Source organism: Polyodon spathula, chromosome 22, assembly GCF_017654505.1.
Source record: "Polyodon spathula isolate WHYD16114869_AA chromosome 22, ASM1765450v1, whole genome shotgun sequence".
Lineage (NCBI taxonomy): Eukaryota > Metazoa > Chordata > Actinopteri > Acipenseriformes > Polyodontidae > Polyodon > Polyodon spathula.
Window position 1 is genome coordinate 27,825,465 of NC_054555.1, and position 27,743 is coordinate 27,853,207.

At 41.8% G+C, this 27,743-nt stretch overlaps 3 protein-coding genes across 4 annotated transcripts in view; 1 reads left to right on the plus strand and 2 right to left on the minus strand.

The window, feature by feature from the left end:
* Positions 1-10,816, minus strand: part of LOC121297441 (kinase suppressor of Ras 2-like) — a 74,421-nt gene extending 63,605 nt beyond the window's left edge. Inside the window, 3 exon segments of the mRNA XM_041223767.1 lie at positions 843-993; positions 1,780-1,920; positions 10,556-10,816. Of these exon segments, the coding sequence (XP_041079701.1) occupies positions 843-993; positions 1,780-1,920; positions 10,556-10,732 (469 nt within the window). The 5' untranslated portion in view covers positions 10,733-10,816.
* Positions 10,817-12,538: 1,722 nt separating this feature from the next.
* On the plus strand, positions 12,539-20,622 carry LOC121296878 (replication factor C subunit 5-like). Its single transcript, XM_041222768.1, has 11 exons — positions 12,539-12,687; positions 13,406-13,470; positions 13,962-14,098; positions 14,452-14,531; positions 14,871-14,944; positions 15,377-15,536; positions 15,772-15,853; positions 16,145-16,274; positions 16,589-16,666; positions 18,376-18,430; positions 20,143-20,622. The coding sequence occupies exons 1-11, from the start codon at positions 12,641-12,643 to the stop codon at positions 20,237-20,239; spliced, it is 1,005 nt and encodes a 334-aa protein (XP_041078702.1). The 5' UTR covers positions 12,539-12,640; the 3' UTR covers positions 20,240-20,622.
* A 505-nt stretch (positions 20,623-21,127) lies between these two features.
* On the minus strand, positions 21,128-27,659 carry LOC121297521 (WD repeat and SOCS box-containing protein 2-like). Of its 2 annotated transcripts, none has more exons than XM_041223875.1 (9): positions 27,448-27,659; positions 26,544-26,715; positions 25,861-26,117; positions 25,245-25,376; positions 24,147-24,247; positions 23,851-24,023; positions 23,384-23,464; positions 23,073-23,195; positions 21,128-22,963 (listed from the first exon to the last, which is right to left on the minus strand). In XM_041223875.1, exons 1-9 carry the CDS (start codon positions 27,494-27,496, stop codon positions 22,744-22,746), a joined length of 1,308 nt encoding a protein of 435 aa, XP_041079809.1. In that variant the 5' UTR covers positions 27,497-27,659; the 3' UTR covers positions 21,128-22,743. The 2 variants fall into 2 exon arrangements, with proteins under 2 accessions (XP_041079809.1, XP_041079808.1); XM_041223874.1 differs by having other exon boundaries at positions 23,384-23,488.
* Positions 27,660-27,743: the final 84 nt, after the last annotated feature.

Here is a 27,743-nt window from a genome sequence, read left to right on the forward strand (position 1 = left end):
ATGATCTGGTGTCACCCTTATAGCGTAACCAATTAGTTAATTCCATGTGTACCCAATGCTGTCACACTTTACAGTTTTCACTGTATCTGGAAATGCGCTAATGGCACAGTCCCTTTAATTTTCTGTACCACGATCCTGAGCGCACCCTGCACAGGCTTACCTGATAAACCCGAGCTCTTCAATACCACGGGTGCAATTTGAATTCAACTACCCATTGCCATTTACTCTTCTACACTCTCTGGCACATACTGCTGATATGACAAAAATGCCGCTGCAAGTATACCAACTAAAACCAGAAAACGTGAACCCCTGTCTTGGCCTGGTTTACTCTTGCAGTTTCGAATACCCTTTGCATATAACGTATAAAGCCCTCAGTGGATTAGCAGCCAGTTATCGAAGGAGTTGCTGACCCCATGCACTCCTATTCGCACTCTTAGATCCCAGGAGGTGAGGCTGCTGGTTATCCCAGGGTGAATAGAAACAGTACAGGAGGAAGGGTCGTTTCTTGTAAGGCTCCAACACTATGGGACTCTCTGCCTTATTCCGTCAAGAGAACCTGGGACTCTTACTGCTTTAAAGCAAGACTGAAACACATTTTCACAAACTTAGCATAGTTTTTTTTTTTTTATTATTATTATTATTACTATTATTATACAATAGAACTGCTTTTTAGTTGTCCTTTCTAATTCCAAATGTTATTAATGTTCCTACTTTTGTTTTTATTGTTCATTTTATAAATAAACTGTCACACTCATCAGCTGCCCTGCCACACCGATTGCTATACATGTATTGTTGAATTGAGAGCCGGCACGCTTGGCAGACTAATAACCCGAATTCCTTACCTGCTTTATGGACGTTTCTCAGGCAGGACAGGGAGGCGTTGAGGCGAGCGCACTCCTCACTGCTGGCTCCGTACTTCTGCACGGTCTCACACACCTGCTCATCACTCATCTCCAGCAGGGCTTCCAGGGTCAGCTCGTCTGGACCAATCTCCTGGAACCACACCGAGAGAAGAGGGGTGCGTTACTAACACGGCAGCACTAAACAAAACAGACTCCACAAGGTGCTGGAAGGCTCTGATCACAGCATTGACAGGATGTAGTACAGACTCCACAAGGCACTGGAAGGTTGTCTGATCACAGCATTGACGGGATGTGGTACACACCCCACAACGTGCTGGAAGGCTGTCTGATCACAGTCTTGACGGGATGTGGTATAGACTCCACAAGGTGCTGGAAGGCTATTTCAATGGATTGCTAATCCATTCAGTCAATCATATTTCAGACTTGACCCACAAGCCTCTCTGACCGTCTTTTCTCCCTGTCTGTCACAAACTGTTTGTGGACACAGCTGTCTCTCTCGTGGGAGCCACTTTCCCTTCGTTTTCACATTGCTGACACACTCTGATGAGCGATGTCTTCTACCAGCCGACCAACACCACTGTCCTTGATGCTGAGGTGCCTGCTTGCCTTGCCCTATCTATCGCGCCTCTGTCGAATGCCACTAGGTCTTTGCATTGCCCCATTTCTGGAAGACTGTTTGTAACCGTGCTGCTCCCCCAGCTTTAGGGATCACGTGATGTGCTTCTCTTATTCAGAACCATGTCAAATCTAAGCGTAATTCCTGCTGCTTGATGCTATTATGAAACAAAAAACAAAAAAAAACACAAACAAAAAACTTGCAGGACAGCATTTACATTTTCACAGTTATACAGCCCAGCTATCTTTCGAGGGCAGCTGCTATAGGGTTGTGTAAAGGGCATAGCCATGTTAGCTGTACCTCCGTGACCTCCTTGCGCATGTTGACAATGCGGAACCAGTGTGTGAGGTGTGGGAAGCCCTCCAGCTCTGCATTGCGCTCCTGTAGGGAGACCTTCCGCTTGCAGGAGAGCTGCCTGCTGAAATACTTCACCAGCTTGCCCTGAAACACAGAAACAAACAAGCGACGAGGTTCTCATTGGCATGCTTAGTGAGGAGCACCAGCAGAGATTACAGTGAACACCTCTAAACTGCAACTACAGTTTTTGTGAACGACAGCAAAGTATTCCCAGTGGAGTAATCTGGGGGGACGGGGGATGGGGGGACTTATCAAAGTGTTTCTAAATATGAAGTAATATAGAAATGTGAAGAATAATGCATCACTGATATAGCCAGAAGCTAGGCGGCAGTGCAGATATTATTTCTGCAGGTCTTGGATCAGACTCTTTGTCTTCCAGCGTCCGTTGAGACTTTTCTGTGATATTTTGTAGTATCATTTGACGCAGGTTTTTAACAGCTCATTTTGTGATACTCTAAATAATAATAATAATAATAATAATAATAATAATAATAATAAAATTAAAATAATATGCACAGCAATTAAGTCACATTCACAAAGTACTGTGCTAAATTAATCATTAGCAGCTTGTTCTTTCAGTTTACAATAACAAAACGCTTCACGCTTAGCACAGTGGTAAATGTCCTAGGCTTGCACATGGAGGAGCCTTGAGGAATCAGTACAACTCCAAGATAGCCACTAGAGGGCAGCAAAACACTTCTGAAGAAAACACGAGCGGTTTAGAATTGCTGCACATTATTTATACACCGCATGTAAAAGCACAGGTTTCAGTACAGTAACCAGCACAGGGACACATCGACAGCAATCAGACAGTCACGCTTTTAAATGCTTGCGGAGCTGCACTACCTCCCTCGGCCACAGTGCGGCCACTGGAGCAGGGGTTTCTCCATTCACATTCAAACCTGCTTACAATGATCGCTGGAGTGGTGCTCTGAAGTGACCCTTGTCGCTACAGCGGTCTCAGAAGGCAAGCGGTCCCCGTGTACAACTGGTCTGTAATACAGCTCTGACTGTACTAGAGGCTGTTCCCACGTCTCATTGCACTGCCAGTAAGTTCAGAGTACATGTGGTACATTTTAAAGGATTAAATAAAGTGAATTGTTCCAGATTGTTTGGTAAAGAAGCTAACAGCGACACGCAGGCTCTGTGGAACCCAGCTGAGTTTTGCTCTTCTTTCTAGAGCACAGGAGTCCAAACCCTTACCCTTCCTTATACTTAAAAGTACACCACAATAATCACAATGATACAATGCATCTAACCCTCAGACCCCCACAGGGAGAATCGCGTCCAGCAGAAATATTCCTAATACAATCCCAATATTCCTGCACCCCAAAAACCTTTTTACAAACTCTCAGGTCCCCTAACAACACCCTCAAAGCTACAATCCATCTGCTCTGAAGATCATGACACAATTAGAAAGCAAGAACCCATCAGCCACTTCAAGCTCTACAGCCGTATCCATTGTGTTGGACAATAACAGCATTTTAAGTTCTCGATTATCGGCAAACAATGATCACGACAATCTCCACTATAATACCTTCAAAATCATGTTATAACTCCCACTAATTATCTGGCAGTTTGTCACATACAGTCTTTTATCCCCTGGTCTGTTTTTCACAAGCCAGCTTTGAAAATAAAGCCATTCCACTGCTCTCTCCCACAACAGGGTGGAGACTGAATGAAACTCCTGGTTGAATTACATGGAACTCATTTAAGAACTCTGCCAGAATGCAGCTCTCTCTTCCTGTATCCAGCGCACAAGGAGGCTGTCTACAGGACAAGATGCGCACAAAACATTTTGACCTTTAGAGGGCTGCCAGGAATATGATACCTGTCTGAAACACAACTATCTTGTAGTAATCGTTTTGCACTGGAATAAAAAGCAAGACGCCATTAATGATCAATCATATCCAGTTGATTATTGTTCCAGCCCTATACGTAAGTGGAACGCACACCAGTAGAGCTCCATGGGAAAACACCACTGAGGTTAGAATAAATTGTAAACCTCTTCACAAATGTGCAGGCTCCACATTCACTAACATGCTTCATGCAAAACCAAGGGTAAAAATAAGACTCCTTTTGCTTAGCAGTTTCACCCATTCCAGGTTTTACTACGAACTTGATTAGCCACAGTGTTTAGGCAACAAGCTCAGGTGTGTCTTATTATCTAATAAAACAAGGAACCGCTGTGCAATGGGAGTCTTATTTCCATCCCTGCAATGCACAGTAATGATTTAAAACGCACCCCTACTCATCTACTCACTGCAAGCATGCATAATAAAACTTACAGTAAAGTTACTGCAAAACCAATAGCAGTATAACACCTTTGATGGCCTTGCACTGTGGAATTGGGAGCATTATGTGACGGCAGACAGTGTGTTCTAATCCTCTGTGAGATGGGACAGAGCTAGTGCGGTGTTGTGAGGCGGGAGTTCCTCACGAGAAACGGGTTGCTTCCCAACAGAGAAGTATCGTGGAGATGGTTTTGAAAATCCCTGTGAAGGTCAATGGGATCCTTCCCTCTAACATGGTGGATTTAACAAGATGAGTTTCCTTGCACTGGAACAGTTTGTTCAGAACCCCCTTTCCACACCGGAGTCAGTAAAGTTATTTTAAACTTGCAACAATTTGCATACTGGTATTAGACTATAAAGAATCTGAACTCATACAACCAGGAGAACCCTGTTCAATTACTGTCAAAATAAAATTCACAAGCAAACAGCACCACCTCTAAACTCTGAAATGATTCATGTAGAGATGCAGTTAATTGCTTATTCATCACCAGGACTTTTATGTTGCTAGTCTAAAGCTCTTCTCCTTGTATTTGTTCTGTGTTGAGTTTTGTGCAGAATCTAATGCAAATGTATGCATTACGTTGTATGTATAATCATATGCACATGAATGAACACTAAGGCTTTCTCAAGGCATCGATTGTTGATTACTGCCAGTCCCACATTCCAACAGGAAACTAGTTATGGATTGCAACTCTAGTTTCATGTAACCAATTTGTGCAGTTTTCTTATTTATGCCATTTTATTATCAGCAAAAAAAACCCACTTTCTTTGCAGATACTGTCACCTAATGTATCAAGCATAAAGAAGCATTCATTCATTCCAGCACTGCAAATATGTTCTAGAGCATCCTTCATTCCAGCACTGTAAATATGTTCCAGAAAATGACGTGGGGACAGGAAGCAACTTAGCTGCACGGCCTTAAACTGTAATACAATTATGAACACCACTAATGCAAAGGCAATTCAGTTTTGAGTTACTCGGTTTGCATGGGAACCAACGTTTAAGTGAAAGGCAACAGCACTCGGGGGATCCTGTAGTAAAGATCTGGACTGCTCTCTGGACATCATTAATGATACATTATGCTCACATTCTAAAAACCTCTCCTGAGAGCCCTCAACGCAATTACAGCTTAAGAGTCCAATAAAAATATCTTTTAATAGATTGCCCTTTCATCATCCACTGGAGCCAACGCACAGGCCAGCTCTTAAGACAGTTAACCACGGTCTATTCTGCATGTGTCTTTTTCTCCTGTACTGTGCAGTGCAGTGGTAATGCAGTACAGGCATTATTTACTTTTGCTTCAGGTTTCTTTGCTAAGGGTTTGCCTTCCACAGACAGACAATACAAACTGTGCAGTGGAAAAGCGTGAGAAACTAAAAAGATTAGCGTGCCATCATCCTTACAGTGGTTTATTCCTAAATAAACTTTTCACAGTTCTGTCAAGCTGCCTGGACCCAACAACCATACACAAAAGGTTTTACACACTAATCGTCTGTCACAGTGAACACTACAACTGCAAGGAATTTACCCTGAAAAAAAATCTCCTAGACCCCCTGTAGACATTTCAGATTGGATTTCAGACACTAGCCTATGATTTTATACAGACTTTAACTTATAGATTAACATGTGATTCAACATTACATTGCCTGCATGGGATACAGAAAGCCAATAGCTGATTCTTCTGGTTTGTATGTTGCAAAGTCCATATAGAAACTGACTGAGAAATGTGAGCGATCTCTCTGCTTTTTACTCTATTACAGTCGAGTACAATTCAAACAGAAGTGATTTCTTCATCACGTTAACTTTAATCAGTGTTCCCATATGCACAGGCATCTCCAGCTGAAGTGTCCATCCCTGCCAGTGCACTGAACCTGAGTGTCTATCCCAGAGGTGAAAGACGTTTGATTCCATTGCTAACCCAGCACTCCAATTAGAGAAATCCCATTCGGACACTGCAAGCAAATCCACGCTCACGGAAGGACAGTGTGGGTTCCAGGGAGAAAACACAGAGTCTCCTTCAGCCAGAGGCTACGCAAGCTTACAGATCAGATACGCAGAGTGCAAACTGTTAATCTGACAAATTTCCAGCAAGTGAAGGTAAATCCCTACTAAACAAACAGAGCGTTCTCTGGACTCAGAGACCCCAGGCCTGGGGCAGTGCCAGCTCTGCTCTTGCCTCCCGGGCTCATCTGGCTGCACAAGCAGTTCTACGGTATTGATCTGTTTGCATTGATCGACCGGTGTTTTGCAGTATCAGCATGCATGTAACTCAGAAACAGATGGCAGCAATCAAGCACTTATACTGCCACAGCACAGTACAGAGGAGGATGAATCAAATCAGCATGCCGCTTTGATAGAAACAAGGCATTCACTCGCGAAAACTCTCATTTGAGGGTTTTTTTCTGATCAAGTATAAGTGAGCAACATATCCAGTTGAAATCTGCTAATAAAACTTGAAATCTGTGCTTTCCTGTTCAGGCTATTTGACTGCAGGACCAGAAGTGGGTGGAATCTTGTACAGGGATAGAACTAAATCTCCCATTGCATAGCAGTGTGAGCCAGTCCCGGTTTTGTTACCTATACACTGGCTAATAATGCTGGTATTAAAACCTGGAATGGGTGAAACTGCTATGCAATAGGAGTCTTATTCTCATTCCTGTTGTACTATTGAGTTTGAAATGATGTCGCAGTGCAGTGGAGGAATGCATAGAAAACCCGGCACAACAATTCCGCTCCTCAAGCCTGTTTGGATGCTCGTACATCTATTGCAATGTTTGAATCTGTACCAGGAGTCTATCAAACAGCAAACGGATCTCACTCTGCAGTCTACAAGCAAATCTGCAACACAGCGTTAAACACAAATCAAGGCTCACCTGAGTGCAACACGTTTTTATACAATTTCCTCAACCAGTATTTCAGAATAATTTACTCACAGCCCTTCTGTTCTGCCTACATATATTTTTTCCCACTTGCCTCTAGTAAATCCCACCCTCAGTGTGGGATGGACAGATCAAGTTCTGGCACCTTCCCAGTTCAAATCAGTTTGATCTGGGTCTGCTGCTGATATAAACAAAGCTTACGGATTTCGAAAGCTCTCTGTGCTTTGCGGGCTTCCGTGATCCTCCGTCATGCACCTCGGTAGAGGCAGGATTCCCATTGAACCAACAGGTGAGAACGATCTTCTACCTGGTCATTTGGGTTTGCACGCTACCTGGATTCAGCATTTGGGTAACTGTGCATTTTGATTGACGTCTTAAAGACGACACACAGACCTCTGCAGCTGTACTCTTCCCCCACAGTCACCAGTAACACAGAGACTGATTATTTAATAAGTCTTTTTTTTTTATTTCCCAGGGGCAGCCTAGGATACAGAAGCTATCAAAATGTTTCCTTTACAGCCTACAGGCAGCTAACTGCACAGCTGGTCATGTGACTTGTCATATAGTTCAGCACCTCTCCATAGTATCTGACTCAAGATTTCACCACACAGTAATCCCTGAGTACCAAAGAGATTGAGTTCATGTTCTTAATGGAGTGCTGTCCGAAAGCACTGGGAGATCTTCAGAACTCAAAAGGACTGAAAGAGGTTTTAACAGAGGGCTGGTGTGGAGCAGCTCAGGTGGAGTCAGTTCATTGGAATCCCTAATATATTGAAAAGATTGTCATTTTAATACATTGGGATTGAGTTATTCAGGAGGTACTCAGAGTAAGAAATTAAAAAGCACGTCATCTGGCCGGCAAAGGTTGGAGTTTGAAAAATATGGATTGCTTTAGGATTATCTAGGGCATTACTGAAGCCCAGCATGCAGATCAACCACAAGAAAAAAATACTCCCAACACGTTGCTTGCAAACTTTTGCAAGCAGCATTGAAGTGCACGCATGTAACCTTTCCCTGGCCAAGCTCGCTAACCTTTTTGTTTTTGCATTTCACACATCCTATCCTCCTACCCAATTACAGTAACAACTGGGCAGCACAGCAATAGAATAATCTGTAACAAAGTGCAGTCAGAATGCAGTGCTAAAAAATACAGTAACACTTCTCACTGCAACTGATCCCATGTGCCACAGACCTCAGCCACATTACTTAAACTCAAGTGTAGCAATGCCAGGACCATATCTTCATTTTGTATGACTGAATGCACCATTCAAAGGTGGCCACCTTACTTGCGTGGCAATGAACTAGCTGCGTGTGCATGCAATGTGCACATTTCCATGGCACACAAATGCAAACATGCAAAAAGTTAAACTGGCTCACGTGTGCTGGGCTGACCGGTTTAACTGCATTGTTGCAATACCTGCTGTTTTTAATTACTGACATGTTGCACACACACCCTGCTTGTTATTCAAATCTTGATACCTGATTCTCAACATATTTTCATTTTTTAAACTGTCTGGAAGCTAAACGTGTTTCTGCTACTCTCTGCAGCAAGATCAGCGTGGAAAAGCACAGTAGAGGACCTCCTTCTATCCCTGGAATAGTGTGGACGATGTCATGTTTATGTCAGAAAAGAATGTTCATTCCAAGAGGTTCCAAAGTTCCTAGTTTGAAGCTGGACTCATGTTCATCAGTAAGATGAAAATGTTTTAGATTTGCCACAAGGTGTAGAGTGCATGCAAGCCTGTACAGTTAAATAAACTCACATCGAACTACATTAATGTATAGGTTAAAGTCTGTATAAAATCATAGGCTAGTGTCTGAAATCCAATCTGAAATGTCTACAGGGGGTCTAGGAGATTTTTTTTCAGGGTAAATTCCTGTCAGTTGTAGTGTTCACCGTGATAGACGATTAGTGTGTAAAACCTTTTGTGTATGGTTGTTGGGTCCAGGCAGCTTGACAGAACTCTGATAAGTTTATTTAGGAATAAACCACTGTAAAGATGATGGCACATTAATCTTTTCAGTTTCCCACGCTTTTCCACTGCACACTTTGTATCATCTATCTGTGGAAGACAAACCCTTAGCAAAGAAACCTGAAGCAAAAGTAAATAATGCCTGTACTGCATTACCACTGCACTGCACAGTACAGGAGTAAAAAAACTTAGCTCATGCTTTAAAAGATTTCAGGCTATATTCGCAAAGCCTTTACCACTGTGTTACACACTTTTCTTTCTAAAATGAAAATGCAAACTGCTAGTAGCCAGTGATGGAAATAAGACTCCTGTTGCATAGCAGTTTGATCCATTCCAGGTGTTAAACCAACCTTGATATGGCTCTTAATATTGTTTTTAAACCCATTTTCCGTGAGTTTTTAAATCTTCAACCGCTAGGTGTCGCTCTCCTGGTGTATCAAAACACCACCAAGCATGTCACATGTAAATCGTGCAGCAGGTTGAACTTGTAAAACGGTTAGCAGTTCCTCTTACTCGCTGAACTTAAAAATATTTAATAAAATGAGCAAACAATTCTACATCTTGCTGTAAACTGAAACAGCAGTCGCTATAATGAAGAGAATGTGATGTGCTTTTTAATTAATAACATCTAAGAAATAAAACGAACATGCAATAGATAATCGACATAGCAACTAAAAAGGGTACTCGTGATCTGTGCAAAATGTGTTCTTTAACTTTAAACACCTAGACTCGGCGTTTCATAAAGTGTCTTTTCAACTTAGCTCGCCCCACAACAGATGAGTGGAATTTTTAAAACAACTGCCTCAGACTGCACGACTGAAACTACTGAAATTAATCAGACGGTCGCTTATTCGGTTTGAATCTTTGTCAAAATACGTTGGGATTTTTTGTTTTTTTCTTTGTTTTTTTAATTCCCCGCCTACATCACAACCCCACTGGGGAATCTGTGGCTAAAACGACTGATGAACAGTTGTGCTGTATGTAAATAATGCACCACTTACAGGCGTTAAAGTGAAGAAGTCGTACATTATATGTTACGCCAAAGAAAAGGTATCTGAATTACACGTATTTTATTACGTAACATATATATATTTTTTTTATTTTAAAAAACGGTGTTACAAATGTAAATTCACATCGAACCACTGAAAATGCTCTGCTGCGTTTCTTATCTCGTAACAACACGTTAAAAACACACGCTAGCTGTGCCGTTTGAAACGCTGGAGACATTTGAGTCCTCGGCCTTGGCAGTGAAAGCGGGCTTGCAATTCTCTTCTCGAGCCACCTTTTTTTTTTCCACCACCTGCAGAACGCGCAGGCTCACTTCAGCACACTGAATTTATCACTGCAAGCAACCCCAAATATACAAACAAATCCGCACACATTAAACAAAAAACAATCTGTCTGAAACAACACTCATTAAAAAGGTTTCCTATATAATATATATTGAACATGGGGAATCTTTTTCCCGTTTCATTGCTGATATATTCTATTCTTATATATATATATATATATATATATATATATATATATATATATATATTAAATGATTAAGGGCTTGTTAATGTCGGCTTACCTCTAGTGTTCGCATCTCTTTTTGTGTCAAGTCGTTGGTTGTGGCACATTTGGTCCTTAACCCCTCCAAACTGGAGATGCTAATGTCTATCATATTTTGAACGAGTTCGCACTGCTGCAGGGCTTTTTGCAAACTCAAATGCTGCTCTTCGCTTTTTGTCATGTTTTCCTCGTCCATAGTTTGCTTGCCAATGGTCCTTTATTTATTTATTTTTGTTGTTGTTGTAAATTGCGTTAATAAAAATAAATAAATACACGAACAAACAAAAACATCCCAATTTGTTTTAAATAGATCCAAATTAAAAAAAAAAAAAAAAATGATGGTTAGAAAAAAATACTATATATTTTACTATATTTTTTTTTTTTTTTTTTTTTTTTTTAAGACGACTCCATTATAATCGTCGCTTTTAATCTCTTGTCAGAGACAGCAACTGCTTTGATCGGAGCAGTTCAGGTAGGGTTGGTGCTGATGCTGCTGAGGACTGACAATAATAAAGAAATTCAGGCGAGAGAAAAAAATAGAACGGAGCGCTTCCTCCGGTTACCTCCATGCAGATTTCTGTATCCTGCCATTAAATATTATATATATATATTTCGTTTTGCATTGCACATTGGGCAGACTCGAACCTGTGCTTTAATATTCTATTCAGAGCTGGTATATGCTTTGTGCGCAGGTGCTCCCGTATCTTCTGACAGCAGCTGCATCCCGGCTCTCTCTCGCCACACCGACATGTTGCCTGTCAATCAAGCGCACAGCAACAGCGACGGAGGCAGCGGCAGCAGCAACGAGCGAGGGAAGAGGGGAGGCTTCTCGCGAGATAATAAGGCTTCCCTCGGTGCAATGAGATCACTGCTTTCAGCTTGCCAGCGTGTGAGCTAAATATAACAAGAGTTACCAAGAAGCTACTCATTGACCATAATAAATAAATAAAAGGGCCAATAAGAAAACAAGCTTATCTGAGTGCAGACACCTCAGGGACATGAATCTGGACACTGGCCACACACACACACCTCTCTCCTTTTATTAATCACCCCCTCTTCTTGACTGACATGCTGCTGCTGCTGCTGGTGGTGGTGGTGGTGAGTCTTTGACCCCGAAGATACAGCCGAGGTAAAAATGAACCAGAAAGTGAAACAGGAACAGGAATTGTAATAAAGAAAGCAAACTGTGAACTTTCTTGAACTTCGTGTCGGACCATAAAAATGAAAAGGCGTGTGTGCTATAGTGTGTTTCTTTCAAAACTGCACACTTGAGAGCTATATAGCCAATAGGAATGCGAGACATTAAATATTCATGGGTTTTGTTTGTTAGCTACAAACCTCTTGTGAAGGAAGGAAAAATGGGGGAGGGGTAATCTTCTGCTTTCCACATCTCATTATTTATACTGATAACGAGAGAGAGGCAAATATACAGAGCATGCAAAATACCATTGAGAGAGGCAAATATACAGAGCATGCAAAATACCATTGAGAGAGGCAAATATACAGAGCATGCAAAATACCATTGAGTTGCTACAATTATTACAAGAAATACAAGGATGATGACTCCTTCAACAGAACGCAAATATCGTGTACGTGCCAATACAATGTATGATTGTAATTCTCAATATTTCAGGGGTGAAAGCCCGCTGCCAGTACTGGATTGCTGGGCTAGCAATGCGTTGCTAACGGTGACGCCAATAGCAAATCCATGTTTACATTTGTATTACAGTACTTCTGTGTTATTGTTAAATTGGGATAAAGTAATAGTTTGTGATGTGTACATAAGTGTTATCGTTTTCTTTAAGTGAGTTTAAAAACCATCCCTACCTAGCCAGTTGTGATATTCAAGCAGTGAGGTTTCAGGCACACACGTCCCCTTAACGGCCTTGTTGCTAAGTAACCTGTAAACACGCTCCGGGAGTCAGCCCCGCCCACACTGCTAGCAGACTAAATTTGATTGGCTAGCGCGCTGCCATCAAGCAGTTTGCACAGCAGAGAAAAGAAGGCGTGTGCGTTTTCACTGGGAAAGCGCGCCAACTGCAGTTTCCCGGGAGACTGTTTCACTTTTGTGCTGCGTTTAAAGCACTTAAAATAAAAAAATAAAATGGCTTCAACTTGCAATAGCCAGTTGCAGTCTAGAAACCTTCCGTGGTAAGTCCAATATTACCAGTTAATGTGCAGAGAGAGAGAGAGCGCTACACTAATGGGAGCGTTTCTCTAGGTACGACACATGCGCGCTGGCAGATATACAGAAATAAACCAAATATTGGTTTTAAAGCCAGCGATTGAAGACAGTAGTACATATTTACGAAATGCACTGTACTTGCGATATGTGGACTGAGCAGATAGGCTGGTGTGTTGCACGTTGTAGCTCCCAGTACGATCAGATAATTTTTAACAGTACAATAAAGGTAAAGTCTGATAGCGACCGCGTTTAATGCGTTGTGTACAGCTTTGGTTTGCATATTGCATGACCCTGTATATTAGAATTAACGCATTTTGCTTCGTGTAGTCGAGTGAAGCCTGCTTAATAATGTTACGTTAACATTGTGAATTACACACCGTTTGTAGTTTTCGATTTCGATGTCACATTTTGAAATATAACATGAAGTAATACAGTACGACTGTTGTGGCTTCCGGTAAACATTTGCGGTAGTTTCTTTGATTACGTGAGATGTTTAATAAAATATCTAAATTTATGTTAATATAGTTTCTAAATCTTCCAAATTTTTTTTTTTTAAATCAATCAGTCCAAGTTACTTTTTTATGTTTAAATCTAGTTGTCAGTTCATAAACGATTAAATGTGCAATAACTTTTTTTTTTAAAAAATATTTATTTATTTATTTTATTTTATTTTATTTTTTTAAGGGTGGAAAAATATCGACCGCAGACGCTGAAGGACTTGATCTCGCATCAGGACATTCTAGGAACAAGTAATATTTGTAAATTGTAGAGGTTTTGATGACGTTGTTAATTCAGATTAACAACACATACCTGAGTATACCACAGGGAGTTAAGGAAGTCTGTTTTATCCGAGCTCCTGAGGGTAGATCAGGGCACACTTCTCTCAGAAAATGCAAAACTGTTTGTGTCAGAAGCTCTGTGGTGAAGGAAGGTGAAAAGTTCATAATAATAAATCTGAAACTGATAACAGAGTAGATCAAACACTACTGATCTGAATAACTGTTTATTTTTACAGCCTGTTTAAAGGTTAATCAGGCATGGAAATGAGACTCCTATTGCTTAGCAGGCTCACCCATTCCAGGTTTTACTACAGTTTTGATTAGCCACAGTGTAACAAGCTCTGGTGTGTCTCGATAAACTCCTCGCAAAACCAGGAATGGATCAAACTGCTGTGAACTGGGAGCTTTATTACCATCCCTGTTTATCTGACCCTTTCTTTTAATCCTTTTTATTCTTTTAGTTCAGCGCTTTATCAATGAAGAGAGGCTCCCGCATCTCCTGTTTTATGGGCCTCCCGGGACTGGGAAGACCTCTACCATCCTGGCTTGTGCCAAGCAGCTCTACAAGGAGAAAGAGTTCAACGCCATGGTCCTGGAGGTAATGCTGCGTGAAATTTAGTGACGGAGTCAATCCGCTGGATACAGGGAGCCCTCCACTGTACCATGTGTGAGGAGACCCATCAGCACGGCTCTGCGAAGTATAGAGACGTTATTTCACTTCGATCTGTCAGAATAGAAAAGGGCAGAGTTGTTTCAAAAGGTAATCAAGTCGTATTTTGAGTAAGAATTAAATACAGAAATCATTTGTGTGTAGCCAGATTGAAATGGTTCCTGAATGTATTTAATACAGCATCAATCTTGAGGTAAATATGAAGGTTTGAACTGTGCCTGTTTTGTAGCAGTGTTCTGGAGAAGTGTTTTAATGTTGTTCTCTGTGTATTATTTCATCAGCTCAATGCATCAGATGACAGAGGTATTGATGTTGTTCGGGGTCCGATCCTCAGCTTCTCCAGCACCAGGACCATCTTTAAGTATGTAGACCGGGACTGGGGGGATCTGTTCTCAAAGTTGAGTTCTTTGTCCAGTAGAGTGAATGAGATTCCCTTCATAGCCTGTGCATTTAGATGGAGTGTTACTGTAACTTTCCTGTTTTAGGTACAGTTAGTAGTTTTATCTAAAGCAACATGCATGTGACTAGAAGTTCTTAATTGCAGTAAACAATGGGTTCATCTCCTTGCGTTTGTGTTTTAAAATATGTCTGCTTGCCAGTGCTGCTCCACCATGTTCCATTGTGATGGGCTTCCTGCTAGCCAAGCACATTATTTAATACCCATCTGTTCACTAAAGTGAATGCTCTCTACCCTTTGCAGTCGAGGATTTAAACTAGTTATACTGGATGAAGCCGACGCCATGACCCAGGATGCTCAGAATGCTTTGAGAAGAGGTAAGAAATGTAGTGGAACCATCAGCTTGCTGCTTGTGCACTGCGGGTCTGAGGAGCTGGCTTGGGAGCTGAGATTGTAACCTCTGTGGTAGCTGTGTCCAATCGCAGTCCTGGAGGGCTATTCCACTCCAGGTTTAACAGGTAACGTTATGTGTTTAACTACTTCAGGGTCTGGATGGAGGCTGAATTGGTTCAATGAAACTATTTAGAACAGGGTTGGAACAAAGACCAGGAGCGGAAGGCCACCCCTGCCCTATAGCTTAGTGTGGACAGTTTAATTGCTTCCCGGAGATCTTGTATTTTATGCTGGTGTGTCCCTAATGTGGTTTGTTAAACCTGAGTGTTGAACTGGGGTCTGTGCGTGCTGTTCATCTGGTGTTTGGACTTTCTCCCAGACCCTTTTCCTACATGTTCTTCCCTCTCTATTGCCAGTGATTGAGAAGTTCACCGAGAATACCAGGTTTTGCTTGATCTGTAACTACCTGTCAAAGATCATTCCTGCACTGCAGTCTCGATGCACGAGGTTCCGGTTCGGCCCCCTGACCCAGGAGCAGATGGTACCCCGGCTGGAATATGTTATAGAGCAGGAAAGGTGAGCTGGGTTGCACAGTGACCCTTTTAAACACAATTCATGGTGTAGTATTGTACGAAACCTTGACTTCTGCTTTCACAGACCCTGACTGGCACTAGTCCTGGACTGCCTTTTCTACACTGTAGAGCATCCAAATTATTTGACTGTTGTGTTATTAATGGTCACGTGTGCATGCTGGTGATTCAGAGCACTTTGTGCTAGGGAATGGATGTTACTAATGCACTTGTTTTCACAGTGTTGATGTAACCCCAGATGGAATGAAGGCTATTGTGACCCTGTCTAACGGTGACATGCGTCGATCACTCAACATTTTACAGGTTCAGTATTGTGTGTGTGTCAGTGTGTGTGTGTGTGTGTGTTCGGTGGCTACCACTAATCCAGTGGAGAGTGTTTCTCTCTCACTCTGCTCTGTCAGGCCTGCGAGCGAAGCTGGGATTAACGTATCTAATCTGTTTATGTAGATTCTGTTGTGGTTTGATTGTTTAGAATTCGTGACGTTGAATGCAGATCCACACTCTCAGCGACGTTCTAAGTGTACGTGTTGCACTAGGGACGTGGCTTATGAGTGTGTTTACCATTAATGTCTTCAACTGCGTTGTCTCAAACAGAGTACCAGCATGGCTTATGGAACCGTGAGTGAGGATACAGTGTACACCTGCACAGGTCACCCTCTGAAGGCAGACATTGCTAACATTCTGGACTGGATGCTGAACCAGGATTTCTCCACAGCGTACAATAGTATCCTTTACAAGCCTTGGTCGTGTGTGGGGGTGAGGGCGGCAGTCTAAACCGGGCATATCTGATGGGACTGTTTGATCAAATCCATGCTGGAATTGATTTACTTATTTTTTGTTCATAATGTAATTTTTATTCCCCTCCTATATAGAATGTTGACTCTCCCATTCCTTGTTGTAAACGTGTCCCTATTTTGTTTATTTTTTTAGCCACCAGGTTTAAATAATTACAGCCCGTTATAGAAAAGCAGCAGCTGTGTGTGCTGTATCTGCTCGTGCTCGTTTAAACCAAGTTCTTTAGCGTTCTCTTGCCGGCAGACATCATGGAGCTGAAAACACTGAAGGGCTTGGCGTTGCATGACGTGCTGACAGAGATCCACCTGTTGGTGCACAGAGGTGACGGTTTTAATATTCATCAGATGCACTCTCTTACTCATCTTGTGTGACTCTTGCGTATCCCCAAGCATTCAGATAGACGTTTTGATAGGTCATGTTTCGTGTGATTTCCATGTATTAATTCATTTGCAGGATCTCCAGACCGCTGGTATTTTGGTAGATCCCATTCAAAGGCATCTGTCCTGCCTAAGCATTTTGCTTTTTGTGTTTTATAAAAGCCTGCCTCGTCGCTCTCATCGAGAGACTGGGACAGAGCGTTTTCCAGTCCAGTCCCTTGCAGGGAAGGTGAATGGGAACCAGTGCAGTGTTACCGGCAGTGCCTCAGCTGTTTACTATACAGTGAGGGGACTGCTAATTAAGTAGCAGGTAATCCAGATTTCAAAAGATTGCCTGAGACTTTTAAGACAGTCAAAGGGTGAGTCAGACAGACGCAGACATTCAGAATTCAGTACTTTTAGTTGTAGTTTGTTTTAACTGGCACAATTCTGTATTTAGTGTTCTCTGACAACTGTGTGTGTGTGTGTGTGTGTTATATATATATATATATATATATATATATATATATATATATATATATATATATATATATATATATATATATATATATATATATATATGTGTGTATGTATATATGTGTGTATATGTGTGTGTGTATGTGTGTGTGTATATATATATATATATATATATATATATATATATATATATATATATATATATATATATATATATATATATATATATATATATATATATATATATATAAAATAAATAAATAAAATGATACCTATCTCAAGGGTGCAATCTTAACACAGTGGCTTTGTTACAACAGACCGCAGTCTAATACCCAGTAGAGGCCTAGGCCTGAATTTGACACCATCTGCCTGGTGACGCTGGATGTTTTCTTGCGTGGTTTCCGTGGAGACACTTTGTGGTTTCCATAACAACAATACTGTTCCACTCGTAGGAGGAGCCGTCTGGTGGCTTTGGAGAGGGCAGCGTTGTAGAAGTTAGCAAAATAAGGATTTCTTCGGCAGTCTTTTATTCTTCAGATGCTCAATAGAATTTCCACCCCCCCCCTTTGTTTTTTTTTAAACGAGTAACTTTGTAACGTTGTGGGAAGGCGCGCTTGCTGTACAAGTTGTTAGGTATTTTAGCTTCATAGGTTGTCTTAGATCAAAATTCCCATCGGTTATAAGCAGCGAACATGAGTGGCTTTCTTTCAGATTTACAACATTCCTTTTATCAAGACAAAATTCTTATTTATTTTTTCCCAGATTTTATATCAGAAAATAAATGTCCCAGTTGCATTTAAGAAAAAACAAATGTCTTGAAAAATAGACAAGCCCATTGTTTTGCCCTCTCCATGTTCCTGATCCACCTTGGCTGTTTGGAAGAGTCTGTTAGCCTGTCTGGCCGTTTGGAACGCTCTGTGTGGTGCATTTATCTACACAGCTGTGTTGTGTATTTCTGTTGCTTCCAGAGCCTCGACGATTCTAAAAATTACTTGGGGTAGAATAGAAGATGTGTGTGTGCCATAACTGTGATGCTGTAGTTCCAGTACAATTGTGCATTTAGAAAAGTGGTCTGCTTAATATCCCAAAATTGATGTTCTTTACAGGCATTCCTTTGCTAACTGGTTGCTAATTGAAATCTAAAAAAAATTGTTTGTAATATGTGTTTTTATTTTTATTTTTCTTTTTTTTCAACAGTTGATTTCCCAGCTTCAGTTCGAATCCATTTACTCATCAAGATGGCAAATATTGAGTAAGTTTTTCAGTGTGTAGAATGCCATGACTGTTTAAAAGGTGTGGCTCCACAGTGAGTGGGAGCACATTTAGCTCGGAGGAGCAGCTTACTGAACATAATGGATCATCTTCTCAACTTTCAGCGGCACGCCGTTTCCTACCGGCTTTTATAACAATGCAAGCTAAGTGGAGCAAGTGTGTGGTCTGGTCCTGGGTAAGGGAAAATACAATTATAGAACAAAAAAAAACACCAAGGGGATAAAGATCAAGAGATTGGTATAGATGAGCAATTCCTAACTGCCAGCCTCCTCCCCCCACATTGTGAAACTCACATCTCTTCATTTTGAGTAACCTGTGTGCTGCTATTATAAGTGCTGTGCACCAGGGCACTGCGGTTGTCTGAGTTCAGGTTTTGGTTTAGAGGTTGATTCTCCTGTTTTAGTTGTTGGTTGTATCCCAAGTTCTTCTTAAATCGCAACCACCAACTGGCCCCGTGTGTCTCGTAGTTTAACCCCTGCGCAATACCCCTTTGCAGACAGCCCTTGCATCAGTTACACACTATGACAGCGATTGTTCAGCCACAGCTGGGTGGAAGCAGAAGGATTTGCCTGTACAAGCTGCTCGTCCCTCAGCGCCGGGGCTGCGCTGGCCAGCGGGCTCATGAAGAGATTCTGGGATGGCACGGTTTACAGACGACCACCAGCACAGAGCACAGCTCTGCTCCCGTGATGGATCAAGCTTGCAGATGTGTCATTCATACTTGTTTGAATGATACCAGAGAGCTGTGTGTTACCTGTGTTCATTGCTAGACTGTTTTTTTTTTATTTACTATTATTATTAGTTCAGTGACATTAAGCTTGCAGTTTTGTGTGTATTTCAGTATAGACTTTAAACCAAGAGGACAGGAAGCAGAGCAGTGGTCTCGTTTCTAAGAGGTACTGTTATGCCCCCATGGCAGCTGTTTGATGATTCAGATTTCTTTTAAATGGGTCGCAGTAATTTGAAATGGCATCCAGTACCAACGTTTAACTCTGCGTGTGAAGTGTTACCTGCGGCCCTGCTTGGGGAGGTGTTGTGGTCAGACTGTTAAAGGCTTGTGTTGTACTGCCCTCGTTTCACACACTCTTCGGTTTTGTTTGTGCTCAGTTATGTTTCATATAAACGTGAACCTGTTGCTGCTCATCAGAATCAAAATGACATGTTTTTTTTCTTTTAGAGCTTGTTGGTGGTGTGGGTTGGTTATGGTTTTTATTTCATTTTTTTATTGTTTTGTTATCATTGTTTGTTTTATTTTGTTTGGGTTACGTTACCTATTTAAAGTTCCAGTCACCAGACAGGACTCTCGGATGAACATTCATTTCAATGCTGAACCTATTTTCTTCCATAATTTTGAATTATATATTTTGTAATTTTTTTTGAAGTGGGACGCAGTGTTACCAGTGGGAAGGTGCTATACAAGTTGACGTTGCTTGCTTGTATTTTGTAGTGCTTGATTTTTGCTCCTTTTTGTCAACTGAGTCTGATGGGGAAAGTTAGCATCACCAGACCACGTCATAGTTTAGACGGCTGTGCTAAACTGTTAACTGAGCATGCAGCCCGGGGGACCGTGTGTAAAATCTGTTTGATTTTTAAAAAAAAAACACTTTCCATAAGTTTTATAAAGTGCAAGTGAGTGGGATGTTTTAATGCGAAGCATGTATTGATGGGCTTGTTTCTCGTATGTTACCCAAGGCACAGGCTTGCGTCTGGGACGAGCGAGAAGATCCAGCTGAGCTCCATGATCGCAGCGTTTCAGGTGGCGCGGGACATGGTGGCAGCTGAAGCCTGATTAGAATGGGACTGTTCCCTTCAGCTCTTCAGACCGGTGCAGGCTTGGGACCACCTTTAATTCCTGTTTGGACAACCTTGCAAAACTAGTGTCAAACATTTAAGTGCGTGCAGGTCTCTTGAGCATTCTGTTTTGTTCATTACTGTTGGAGTTAACGAAAGACAACAAAAAACTATTTTTGAAAATAAGACCCATGGAATTTAGAAAGAGAGAGGATGATGAAGCAGGAGCCATTTTATGCTTTGTGTCTGCATATATTAGGAACCGTTTCATGCTTTACAATACTTTACCTTCAGTTGTTTTGGGTTTTTTTGTTTTATATCTTGCAATATGGGGGTTTGATGTTAGTCCAACGGAAATAAATAAAACACATTTTGCAGGTTTTTTTTTGTTTTTTTTTTTCCCCCCCCCCCCCCCCCACCCCCCCCCCCCCCCCCCCCCCCCCCCCCCCCCCCCCCCCCCCCCCCCCCCCCCCCCTACACTACAATTCCCCCCCCCCCCCCCCCCCCCCCCCCCCCCCCCCCCAGCTTCAGTGTTAAAATGTAGCTACTTTTCTGCAGGTAAGCTCTGCTGCAGAGACCTGAATTAATATTGCATATGTAAACCGGAACCTCTTGCTCACAGAACCTTCTCAATAACTTTTTTTTTTTGTTTGTTTGTTTTTTTTAAATCAAGTCAGGTGCCCTTCATTTGTTAGAGTGCACCACCTAGTGGTAGTTTTTAGAAAGTGTTCAAACATTAACTCCAGGTCACAGCGGTGGCCAAAAGTTTTGCATCACCCAATTGTGCTTCATCAAGTCCAATGAAACCTGCTGAGTAATGATGGACAGTAGATTTACAAATTACATGACACCAGTACAAGAAAGAGCATTGACACGCTTATTCATTTTCTCAATCACTGCATTTAATGTATATGAATAGAATCTGTGAAAACGACACATGTACACAACACTAGAACTCTGTTCTCATTAACTATGCACTCGAATGGTTTGTGCGTCACCCTTGTAAAAATATTAGATGTGCTGAAAGCATCTAGTATAAATAATTTGCACTGTTAAATACCAGCAAATATTTATGGAAAGTTAAACAGTGAATTTATACACTTTCTATTCCCAGTTTATTTTTCAGGCGTGGTTTTGTTAACAAGGATGAACATCTAGCTTGCTTTATTCTGTTGACATAAAACATATATATATATATATAAATACAATTTTAAACAACTTTAAATATAAAGGGTGGAGTGAAAAATAACATTCAACCTTTATTGCAGGAAATGCTCACACTGAGTTCTGTTCTTTCAACCTGCTAAGAGAAATGTGTCAGCTCTATTTGCAGGCTGTCTTAAGCTTGTCAAAACTCCTTGGGCAGTCGCTGTTCAAAGTAAGTAGACAACAATGTAAGATTAAACAGGGCCAGCTGTCAGTGTGTGTCCATCCGCCCGTGTAGAAATGCCAGAGATTACTGAGTGGCAGGTATCTATCAAAAAGTGAACTGTATTAAATGTCGAAATATTTAAACAGAAAAATGCGAAACTTAAGAGAAGTTCTGAAGTAGTCCCGCTAGTGGTTACAACAACAACAGACCAGTTTCACCGAGTAGTGTAGAAAGATCAGGCTGCCCTCCATGGCACTGTTCACTTTCGAAAGGCTAAATTACAAATTTTTACAACCAGCAAAGGTGCAGGCATTCCCAGCAGCCTGCGTGTTCTCTGTCTAATCTTGCCAGCATGAATACAGTTGCTGTGCCTCAACAACAGTCCCCTCAATCACACAATGCAATGTGCCACATTCTTGGAAGCTGCTTCGAGAATAAGGAGCCCCCGCTATGAACAATTGAAGCCTATGCTGTTGCCATCGCTGTGGGCTGCTGCTGCAGAGAAGATGACAGCACAAGTACCAATCTGCAGTGTCTGCTGGGGGATTCAATACAGGGTCTGGCTCGCATCGCTCCAAGTATAAGGCTGATTTATTGAAACCCTGAGCATGCACTCAATCACTTGCTATTTTCCACCTCAATTCTCAGAGTTATTTTAACATTTTTTTTAAAGTAATGTTTTAATTTTTGCTTCATGTTTTAACTTGAATATACAGTGCGTTCTTCATGTCTCATTTTCTAGCTACAACAAAACTGCAAAATGAAAATTTTAGACTTTTTCTTCAGACATGCTAGAGTTGCACTGCAAACCGTACTAAAAGAAAAGCTAGTTTGCGTCAGAAGTGCCTGCTTGACAAAGACATGAGTGCAATGGTAAAGAAGTTCAGTATATAAATAAATACATAGATTTAAAGCTGTTCCTGCCCTTATGGGATTTTCTATTTGTGTTGCAGCAGTGAAAACAAACAAATTGAATAATAATATTGTTAAAGAAATATTATACTTAATCTCAAAATATTTACAATATATGCTTTGAAAATTAAAGATTAAAAAAAAAAAATCTAGATTTCACTGTTACCAATAACATTCTAAGGAAAAAGAAAGTGCTTTTTTGTCAGAAACCATGGTTATTAATTGAGGGCTATGACTTCTTGCAAGTGATGAAGAGAGTTGTTCTCGTGGCATGTTAAGAGAGTCCTGTACGTGAGAAAGTCCTTCATCTTCTTGGGGATGGGCAGCGCCATCACCTGATGGGAGGACACAGACTGGCGGAGGGATACGCGGCTCAGGTGCCGTAAACTCGGCACGACCCTCAGGCTCCTCCAGAACTGCACCTGCCCATCTCTCGTCCTGCGCCAATGAGAAGCGAGTGAGAAACCTACCCGACTCCAACCCTGCACAGCAGGAATACTGCCTTGGTTTAACTATACAATGGGTGTATCAAAGCAGAACGGGTTACCCTGTTGCAAGGACTCCCCCTTGTGGTGAGAAAGCGCAGCACAGGCCGTTGGTCACAGGATTTTGCGGCACTGGGCTTTCTATTACTGGCCTGTCCATTCCTAACGCCCAAATCCTCAAGTCCCTGGAAATGTAATCACAACAATTAGTTGCTGCATGCAATTGAGCAGTATCTCCGACTCACTTTTGGAAGTTTATTTTTTCGTGAGAATTCTCGTTGTTTTAAGTCTATGCGCTACAGCTTTCGTTATCAAAGATTCCCAACAGTGCAGTACTCTGAGATTTTATAAAGGATTGTTTTACCATCCCTACCTGTCATCTGCAACTGTTGCAAAGTATAAGCCTTCAGGAGAGAAGCGCACAGACCTCAGACAAACAGCGCAGACGGCATAACTGTACAGGTCAGGAAAACAATGGCTGAAAGAATAGAAATATAATAACGACGGCGACAGATACTGCATCACCAGTGACTGAAAACAGGAAATCTAAAGTAACATATAAGATAACATGTAACTGCACTCAATTGCAGTTAACACCGTGAAAGAACAAAGCCTTGCTTGTGCCTCAGAGGGCTTGATTTAAAGCTGCAATACCCCTCATCACGTTACACTGCGATAGAACTCCTTGGTGTCTCTTTTCATACAGAAGTTCAGCTTTCAGTGCACTCTGCTGTACCAGAAAACAAAGACTCTGTTAGAATCTCAGAACACACTGCAAATGGGTAAGAATGTAGAGTGTGAACTCGTACATGGCACGGGCAGTGCTTTACTTTCGCTCACCTTAACTGCATGACCGATTCCCCAGTGTAGGGGTCCCACAGGTACACCTGTGTGTCGAGGGACGCCGTCACCAGCAGAGCTCCGTCAGGCGAGAAGTCGCAGGATATGACGCAGTTCTTGTGACCCTCCAGTTTTCTAATGAAGGTGTACGATCGCATGCTCCACAGGAACACCTGCAGGAGAAATCACAGGAGAGCGTGGGGCTCCGGAGGCTGCCAGTTTACAGGCAACAAGAACGCGGCGCGAGACAGAACACCCCAACCTGCTGTTTTCAATGCAAGCCATTCTGTGCTTACGTAGTTCTCTCCGGAAACAGAGGCAATCATGCTGCAGTCAGGGGAAACCCGACAGCAGTACACCCACTGCTTGTGGCCAGTCAGCACATGGACTGTTTTACCTGCAGAAACAAGAAATAAGAACATAAGAACATAAGAAAGTTTACAAACGAGAGGAGGCCATTCGGCCCATCTTGCTCGTTTGGTTGTTAGTAGCTTATTAATCCCAAAATCTCATCAAGCAGCTTCTTGAAGGATCCCAGGGTGTCAGCTTCAACAACATTACTGGGGAGTTGATTCCAGACCCTCACAATTCTCTGTGTAAAAAAGTGTCTCCTATTTTCTGTTCTGAATGCCCCTTTTTCTAAACTCCATTTGTGACCCCTGGTCCTTGTTTCTTTTTTCAGGTTGAAAAAGTCCCTTGGGTCGACACTGTCAATACCTTTTAGAATTTTGAATGCTTGAATTAGGTCGCCACGTAGTCTTCTTTGTTCAAGACTGAACAGATTCAATTCTTTTAGCCTGTCTGCATATGACATGCCTTTAAGCCCGGAATAATTCTGGTCGCTCTTCTTTGCACTCTTTCTAGAGCAGCAATATCTTTTTTTTATAGCGAGGTGACCAGAACTGAACACAATATTCAAGATGAGGTCTTACTAGTGCATTGTACAGTTTTAACATTACTTCCCTTGATTTAAATTCAACACTTTTCACAATGTATCCGAGCATCTTGTTAGCCTTTCTTATAGCTTCCCCAAATGCTTGGCTTTGGCATCTGACTTGCATGCATTTAAGCAGGTTAACCTACAATGTACATCAATGGGTCTGTTCAAAATGCGATTACCAAAACTGCTGCATGCAGGGCAAATAAGAAAACATTAATATACTGGAGCTTTGTATTATTTTTTTTTTGGCCAGTCAGTGCAAAATATACCATACAAGACAAAACAAACTTGTGAGACGTTGCTAGTGCTAACAGAAGGCAAGGGCATGGTTAGCTCTCCTGTAAGGAAGCCTCAGTAATAAAAGATCTATGGAAGCTCAAATATGCCACAAGACAGTGGAACACACAAACACACACGCACAGACACACTGCCCCTCTCTATAACAGCATCTTACCATCTTTTGTTAAATCCCAAATTCGTATCGTCTGGTCTCGAGAACCAGAGACAAGTGTCCAGCCTCCGTTTGGGGCGAAGGTCAGATCCCTCACCACGTCCTGATGTCCAGTTAGATTGAACAGGAGATGACCTTCCGAGGTAGCGAAATAAAATCAAATTAAAACACAAGCAGATAACTTTACCATATAAAAAAGCAGAAGCCATCTTCGTCATTCTTTAGAGTTTTATAAATTCCCAGCATCCAGTGTGCTGTAAGATTGTGAATAAATGGAACAGTAAAATAAGAACACCTGCGCTCACACAAACACTGTAAGGGGGGGGGCTGGGAGATGCAGCTTTTATAGATCAAACAACACAAGCCAGGGGTCTCATTTAGGCAACACATTATTGTGTGGGATGGAAAATGTACACAAAAGTGTACTGCTTCCAGTCTAGACAGAATACAGGGAGGCAGAGTGATGTAGAGGAGTTTGGCATGCCACTCTACAATGTACACTACATTATATATATATATATATATATATATATACACACACACCATGATTCTGATCTACAGCAGTTAGAAGTTGTTCTTTACCTGGCCAAGGCAGGGTAATGTTTCTGCTTTTCCCTACCTGTTAGTACCTCCCACACTTTGATATGGCCATCATTAAGACCTGTGGCCAGAACCAGGCTTGAGAACAGATGAGAAAGCGATGCCAGTTGACAATCACGTCTGTGGCAAGTTCTGTCCTTCGATGAGCGTGGACCAAAAGCCAAACTCCACACAGTCTGTCCACACTCGAGGGTCTTTTCCTTGGGGTTGTCATTTTCTTGCCATCCTGCATTACAGAAGTAATTCTTGCACCGTGTTGCACTTCTAGTAGGGCTCCTGCAAAATACAATGAATAGATAGATAGATAGATAGATAGATAGATAGATAGATAGATAGATAGATAGATAGATAGATAGAGTATAGCTTCTGAATTTAATTTCACACCTTTCACAATAAACCACAAAATAATTGCATTCTTGCATTTTATTATTAGCTAAAATTGAAATGTTTAAGTTTCATTATGCAAAATGAATTTATTTGTATTTATTAATTTTAAAATGTACACACACACACCCCAGGAAAATCCCCTTAAGGTGGCGCAGCCAGTTTGTTTTCATATGGGACCCAGGAAACAAAGTACACAAATCTACATTTAACATGATCGATTCTCACACACATTCTAATTGAAACTAAAGCACATACACCCACACGCACATGAGGTGCAGAAACTGCATCGTGTAGAACAGCTGGAATCTGACCTACCCGCTGCTCTCCTCCAGCGGCCACGGGACTAGCTTCACGATTCCGTGTCCCAGCGACCAAGCAAAATAGGAACCATCGGGGGAGAACTCAGCACTCCAAGTCTCACAGCCTGACCTGCGCTCCAGGGGCTGAGGGTGGACTGGCATAAGCTCTCCAATCAACACTGCTTTCTCTGTTTGGAGAATTGAAAAAGAAGCTAGCTGTCACCATGCAGCGTCACATCCCAGAACATACAATCAATCAGAACATGGCAATCTGTCACCTGCAATAGCATATGCTTTTATGAATTTAAAATAATTAAATCAAGGTGAGGTCACTTCCCAGGCTGCATTCCTCCTCTTGTGTGCATTGCATAATGACATAATGGCTTGGTATCCAAAATGATCTATTGCATTTTGTCCTATGTTAACTGGATTGGGAGTAGCAAAAGAGGATCCCGGCTCACTGAGACAGTTTGGGCCACGGTACGGTGACCACTGTCTTTTCAGAGGTCTAGGACTACATATCCCAGAATGCACCGCGATGCGAGTAAATCCGAGTTAAAAGAAAACCCTTTTGGGTTGAGCACTCGTTTCACCGTATTCCGTGTCTGCCACGTTGAAGCTATTCTAGTCGTTTCTACTGTAGCCACGCTGCAAATAGTATCCAACAGTTTCATAATAAAGCGACGTGGTTTCTGTTTTATGTCACCCCGAAAAAACAACACTACTACTACTTTTCTGAATCCACTATACACCGTTTACGACACATTCTTAATTAAGGTTTTGTTTGTTTGTTTTGTTTTGTCTTTTTGTCCACACTGGAATGGTCCACGGCATTAGTTCCTGCACATTAGGTCCAGTTAGGAATGCAAACATGAAATACACAATCGAAAGACTGTTTTCCGCCACGCCCCCTTGCTTACCTGGTTGTCTCCAGTCCTGCTTCGTTCCTGGTTTAATTATTAGTTCCATGTGTACGATGATTTTACTTTGAACCTGCAGGTAAATGAGTGGTCTTTAGCAGTCAATGACCAGCGAAAGGCTTGAGAACAAACTAGTACAAGTAAACTAACTTGTCAACTTTTTACGGCAGCTGTTGCGATAACCTCTACCCTGACTCCCCTAGTCGCGCTCGCACTGCACCGATCAAAAGTATAGATATTGAATTGAAGGACTTCAACATCCATTCCTAACGAGAGAAACTAAACGTATAGCCTAC